Genomic DNA, 6247 nt, shown 5'->3' with positions numbered 1-6247 from the left:
ATTCATTGCGAAGATTCACCATGTATAGATAGTCTAGTACCTTTTCCGTAGAAATTGACATGCTAAACCATGAAATGTCTTTTACCAAAGGTAAATAGGATTTTTTGAAGTACAGGGCAAAGAAATATCATAGCCAATTTTGACCAAACTCCAGGCAAGAAGTGTTAGAAGGTAGAACTATATTGTTAATTAGTTTCAAATCTTAAGGTGTTCCTTTAAATCTTGCTAATTAAGAGAAATCAAGAGTGGAAAATAGCCTTTTTCTTATCTTCAAAGAATAAAGATGAAAGAAAAACAGAAAATGAAACCTCTTTACTAGTTCTGTTCTTTAAAACAGAGCACAAGAAAATCTGCTTGTGCTCACAAAAGGAGAAAGACCCAAGTATTTACAGAGGGGGAGGGGAAGGAGGCGGGCAAACTAGCATAATTAGAAGCAAGTTTTCAAATTTTTTTAAATTCCTCCACCAACAAAATGCACTTAGAGGTATTTTAAGTTAATCCAGTACTTAAGGACTATGAAAAGCAAGATGATTACATGTTTGCGGAAGAAGAAAGGGCAATTAAGAAAAGCAGGCCAATTTAAAATACCAAATAAATAAAGGCGACCAGAAGTTGATTTAAAGTTTTTCTTCAGTAATTTGTCTCTCCTTTGTCGTGGCACGCTCAGAGAAAGTGAATGCAGTAGATGCAGAGGAGGAAGGGAGAGGGGTGGAGGAAGGCAGGAGCAGTCACGGAGCCTCTCGTATCCTGCTCCCCCAGCCCCCACCGGCCTTGCTCTCCCAGGCTCGCTCTCTCCCGCACCCCCAGCCCCCCGCCCGCCCCCCACCCCTCCCTGTCTCTCTCCTTCTCCCACCCTCTCCAGTCTGCCCAGCCCTCGCTTTGGGGACTCCATCAGCTTTTGATTTGGAAGGACGCTGATTGGCTGGAAGCGATTCAACACACGCCGGGCAAGAGAGCTTTGTCTGAGTTGAAGTGAAGTTGTACAGATTTTAGACTGGAGTCAGCAATCACGGGCGTTTAGTCTGCAGCCGAGCAGAGAAAGGGAGAGAGAATCGCTCGGGAAAGATCCATTGCGGACTCCGGCGGCACCCTGCAATAGATGGATTCCGACTACACAAGGGGGAAAACGCGGAGGTGACACTCTCTTTGCCTGCCAAGAGGACGAACGGCCAAACAAATGCAAGGACTGGACTCCATGCCGGTAATATCTGGAAGGCGTGACACGGTGTGTATAAAGCAAAAGTTTGAGAGCTGTTAATTGCTGTGCTGTGTTATTAAGAGACGCTTTCAAGTTTCCGGTACCAAATGTAGATTAGCTTTAAGTTGCCAAAGGAAGTTGAGGGGATTGGTTTGCTGTTTTAATTTGATCTGTGAGCGGAATCTCATAAACTGACCGATGTACCAAATGAATGCTAAAATGCACTTTACGTTTGTTTTTGCACTCTTGGTGGTGTCTTTCAACTTGGATGTGCTGGGCAAGAATTTGAAATACAGGATTTATGAGGAGCAGAGGGTTGGATCGGTAATTGCAAGACTATCAGAGGATGTGGCTGATGTGTTAGTTAAGCTACCTAATCCTTCTACTGTTCGCTTCCGAGCCATGCAACGGGGAAATACTCCTCTACTCGTGGTCAACGAGGATAACGGGGAAATCAGCATAGGAGCAAAAATAGACCGCGAACAACTATGCCAGAAAAACTTGAACTGTTCCATAGAGTTTGATGTGATCACTCTGCCCACTGAGCATCTGCAGCTTTTCCATATTGAAGTTGAAGTGCTGGATATTAATGACAATTCGCCCCAGTTTTCAAGATCTCTCATACCTATTGAGATTTCAGAAAGCGCGGCAGTGGGGACCCGTATCCCTCTGGACAGTGCATTTGATCCAGATGTTGGGGAAAATTCCCTCCACACGTACTCTCTTTCTGCCAATGATTTTTTTAATATCGAGGTTCGAACCAGGACTGATGGAGCGAAGTATGCAGAACTCATAGTGGTCAGAGAGCTGGATCGGGAACTGAAGTCAAGCTATGAGCTTCAGCTCACCGCCTCCGACATGGGGGTGCCTCAGAGGTCTGGCTCATCCATACTAAAAATCAGCATTTCAGACTCTAATGACAACAGCCCTACTTTTGAGCAGCAGTCTTATATAATACAACTCTTAGAAAACTCCCCCGTTGGCACTCTGCTCCTTGATCTGAATGCCACTGATCCAGATGAGGGCGCTAATGGGAAAATTGTCTATTCCTTCAGCAGTCATGTGTCTCCCAAAATTATAGAGACTTTTAAGATTGATTCAGAAAGAGGACATTTGACTCTTTTCAAGCAGGTGGATTATGAAATCACCAAATCCTATGAGATTGATGTTCAGGCTCAAGATTTGGGTCCAAATTCAATCCCAGCACATTGCAAAATTATAATTAAGGTTGTGGATGTTAATGACAATAAACCTGAAATTAGCATAAACCTCATGTCCCCTGGAAAAGAAGAAATTTCTTATATTTTTGAAGGGGATCCTATTGATACATTTGTTGCCTTGGTCAGGGTTCAGGACAAGGATTCTGGGCTGAACGGAGAAATAGTTTGTAAGCTTCATGGACATGGTCACTTTAAACTTCAGAAGACTTATGAAAACAATTATTTAATCTTGACGAATGCCACGCTGGATAGAGAAAAGAGATCTGAATACAGTTTGACTGTAATCGCTGAGGACAAGGGGACACCCAGTCTCTCTACAGTAAAACATTTTACTGTTCAAATCAATGATATAAATGACAATCCACCCCACTTCCAGAGAAGTCGATATGAATTTGCAATCTCAGAGAATAACTCACCCGGGGCATATATCACCACCGTTACAGCCACAGATCCTGATCTTGGAGAAAATGGGCAAGTGACATATACCATTTTGGAGAGTTTTATCCTGGGAAGTTCCATTACTACATATGTCACCATTGACCCATCTAATGGAGCCATCTACGCCCTCAGAATCTTTGACCATGAGGAGGTGAGTCAGATCACTTTTGTGGTCGAAGCAAGAGATGGTGGAAGTCCAAAGCAACTTGTAAGCAATACCACAGTGGTGCTCACCATCATTGATGAAAATGACAATGTCCCTGTTGTTATAGGGCCTGCACTGCGCAATAACACAGCAGAAATCTCCATCCCCAAAGGGGCTGAAAGCGGCTTTCATGTCACAAGAATTAGGGCAATTGACAGAGACTCTGGCGTGAATGCAGAACTCAGCTGCTCCATAGTAGCAGGTAACGAGGAGAATATCTTTGTAATTGATCCACGATCATGTGACATCCATACCAACGTAAGCATGGAATCTGTTCCCTACACAGAATGGGAGCTCTCAGTTGTCATCCAGGACAAAGGCAATCCTCAGCTGCATACCAAAGTCCTTCTGAAGTGTGTGATCTTTGAATATGCAGAGTCGGTGACAAGTACAGCAATGACCTCAGTAAGCCAAGCACCCTTGGATGTCTCCATGATTATAATCATTTCCTTAGGAGCAATTTGTGCAGTATTGTTGGTTATTATGGTGCTGTTTGCAACTAGGTGTAACCGAGAAAAAAAAGACACTAGATCCTACAACTGTAGGGTAGCAGAATCGACATACCAGCATCACCCCAAAAGACCCTCCAGGCAGATCCACAAAGGGGACATCACATTGGTGCCTACCGTTAATGGCACCCTGCCCATCAGATCTCATCACAGGTCATCTCCGTCTTCATCTCCTACCTTAGAAAGAGGGCAAATGGGCAGCCGGCAGAGTCACAACAGTCACCAGTCCCTCAACAGTTTGGTGACCATCTCATCAAACCACGTGCCAGAGAATTTCTCATTAGAACTCACCCATGCCACCCCTGCTGTTGAGGTAAGATCACACCCTGTACCTATTCACTGACACACTCAGTTGTTAGTGGTCAGAAGTTGTCTATGCCTTAGTTCTTAAATGTTTCCATTACTAATTAACAGTACTAACAAAATGGAAATTAAATAGGATGCACGTTACATTATGTGGATAAAGCAAATATACACACCTCAGCATGCTGGTCTTGAGTTTTTCATAAAGAATATGCTTGCATGTACTATGTGTAATGTTGAAAAGTAAATGTCAAGCTAGCAAAGGACTATCTAATTAGAGTCCCCTTATCCTCAGACTATGATACTTCAAGCCAGAAACAAAGGGGCTTGCTCTAATTCTCATAGTTATGGTCTCTAAGAAAAATTTTAAAATGGAGGCTTCCAGAATCCCATCCCAGTGCATGTGTATTTGTTCAACTTTTGAAATTTTTCTGACATTATTTTGACTACATGTATTTTACAGCATTTTACAGCATTTCCCATGTATTTCTGCAGCATTTCCCATGTATTTTTATAACTGATCACTTTAACCTGAACAATAAAATAGAGGTAATCAGTCATTTTTTAAATAAAGGAATCCTCTTTCAAAAAGAAAATGTCAGCTGTATGATAACATCTAAATCTCTCTGGGACTTACTTCAGTTCTGTTTGGTGGCTGGTTGTATGGTCTATCAGAGTCTAGCATGTGTAGGTCTTTAAAATGAAGATAATATGTTCAATTAATTAGGATGAAATAGTGAGTAGTAACTGTAGTTGCTTGCTTAAAGCTTTTGAGTACTGGGGGATTTGTTTCCAGGAATCAATACAGTCTGTTTGGTTTCCAGCAGGTCTCCCAGCTTCTTTCAATGCTTCACCAGGGACAATATCAGCCAAGGCCAAGTTTTAGAGGAAACAAATATTCCAGGAGCTATAGGTATGAATGACCCTCCTGTTACCTATTATATCTCCAATAACCTAATGCTGAAGAGTAAAATCTCTACTTTCCCTGACTTCTCTTTCTAGATATGCCCTTCAAGACATGGACAAATTTAGCTTGAAAGACAGTGGCCGTGGTGACAGTGAAGCAGGAGACAGTGATTATGATCTGGGGCGAGATTCTCCAATAGACAGGCTGCTGGGTGAAGGATTCAGTGATCTGTTTCTTACAGATGGAAGAATTCCAGCAGGTAAGAGTGTCACCACAGTGACAAATAGATAAATCTTTATTTTTCAGGTCTACTGCACCAGTGGAGTGAGTGGTTTCTCCCATGCTTTTATTTTTTCTTTGTACTAAAGTAGCTATATGCACACTATCAGTAATGAACATAAATTGAAACAATTTTATACTGCTTAATTAAAATTCATAGTAATCAGTTGGTAGAGAAAGGGAATAAACAGGAAAGCTTAAGAGGACAAGAAGGAAGGAGTGGGCAGAGGAGGATAGAAAACCACACCACTTCCCTCCTCTTTTTCCCCTATCCACTACTGCCATAGGGCACTCTTGAGCAATTCTGTCAAATTACTGGGTGGTTGTTTTTTATTCAGACAGCCTGTTTTGGTGCCTAGTGGTAAGCAGGACTATAATTTGGAGGACACATTTCCTGTGATGGGAACCAACTCACATAATCAGAGATGAAAATACACTAGGGAATGGTATACTTCAATCACTAAAAATAGGCAAAAGAATGCATCTTTGTAGGTGGCAAGCAGGGAATATTTTTTGCCACCTTTCATTTCATGTCTCCACTGTAATGAAGAGGGGGCAGGAGTCCAGGAGGGGAATTTATAAGCACACAGCTAGATGGAGGAGACCCTATTAAGTTGTGAGCCACGTTTTCCTTAGAGTCCCTCCTCTCTAATCCTGCAGTAGAAACTCTCAGATCCAGCTGAGTAAATACTGACTGCCTCACTGTAGCAACCCTGTTACTAAAGACTATAATATTACATCAACCCTTCAGAACCTATTCCTATGGCTACTTATATTTCTAAATTCCACTGAATGTTGATCAAATAACTGCCACTTGATAAATGAATAAATGAAGTGATAAATGAAAGAAAGGGAGAACAAAACTGTATTACCTGTGTGAGTCCATGAACAACTGTTTCCTAAATACAGATAAATAAGATAGTTTAGGAAATAGACCTGAGAGAGCTTCAGAGAGCCACCGAAACTCAGTGGAAATCAGTGAACAGAAATGCTAGCTCTTGTAAACTGTAGTCGTAATGGTGGCAGGAGCTGCAGGAGTATTACTATTAATCCAGGCAGTCACAGTCACCAGTGATGCGCCAGTGCTTCCTCTGGGCTCATGAGTTCTGTATCTGCACTGCCTCTCCCAGCACTGTGGCATAGCATTTAGTGGTGGTGGTAATAATAGTAGTGTTTTTTGTTTTTTTT

The 6247-nt window shown here is 42.1% G+C and overlaps 1 protein-coding gene across 2 annotated transcripts in view; it reads left to right on the top strand.

Moving 5' to 3' along the window:
• The first annotated feature begins 887 nt into the window (after positions 1 to 887).
• The window catches only part of PCDH18 (protocadherin 18), a 15020-nt gene continuing 9660 nt past the window's right edge, over positions 888 to 6247 (top strand). Inside the window, exons 1-3 of one of the 2 annotated variants that reach the window (XM_010830267.1) lie at positions 888 to 3883; positions 4701 to 4786; positions 4876 to 5039. In XM_010830267.1, coding sequence (XP_010828569.1) covers positions 1397 to 3883; positions 4701 to 4786; positions 4876 to 5039 — 2737 coding nt within the window. In that variant the 5' untranslated portion in view covers positions 888 to 1396. Of the gene's footprint in view, positions 3884 to 4697; positions 4787 to 4875; positions 5040 to 6247 lie in introns of both variants that reach the window. The other variant, XM_010830266.1, reaches the window with a different exon arrangement.

Source organism: Bison bison, unplaced genomic scaffold (assembly GCF_000754665.1).
Source record: "Bison bison bison isolate TAMUID 2011002044 unplaced genomic scaffold, Bison_UMD1.0 scf7180017864517, whole genome shotgun sequence".
NCBI classification, from domain to species: Eukaryota; Metazoa; Chordata; class Mammalia; order Artiodactyla; family Bovidae; genus Bison; species Bison bison.
The sequence above is the reverse complement of the archived record's forward strand: the minus strand, read 5'-3'. Positions and strand labels throughout refer to the sequence as shown.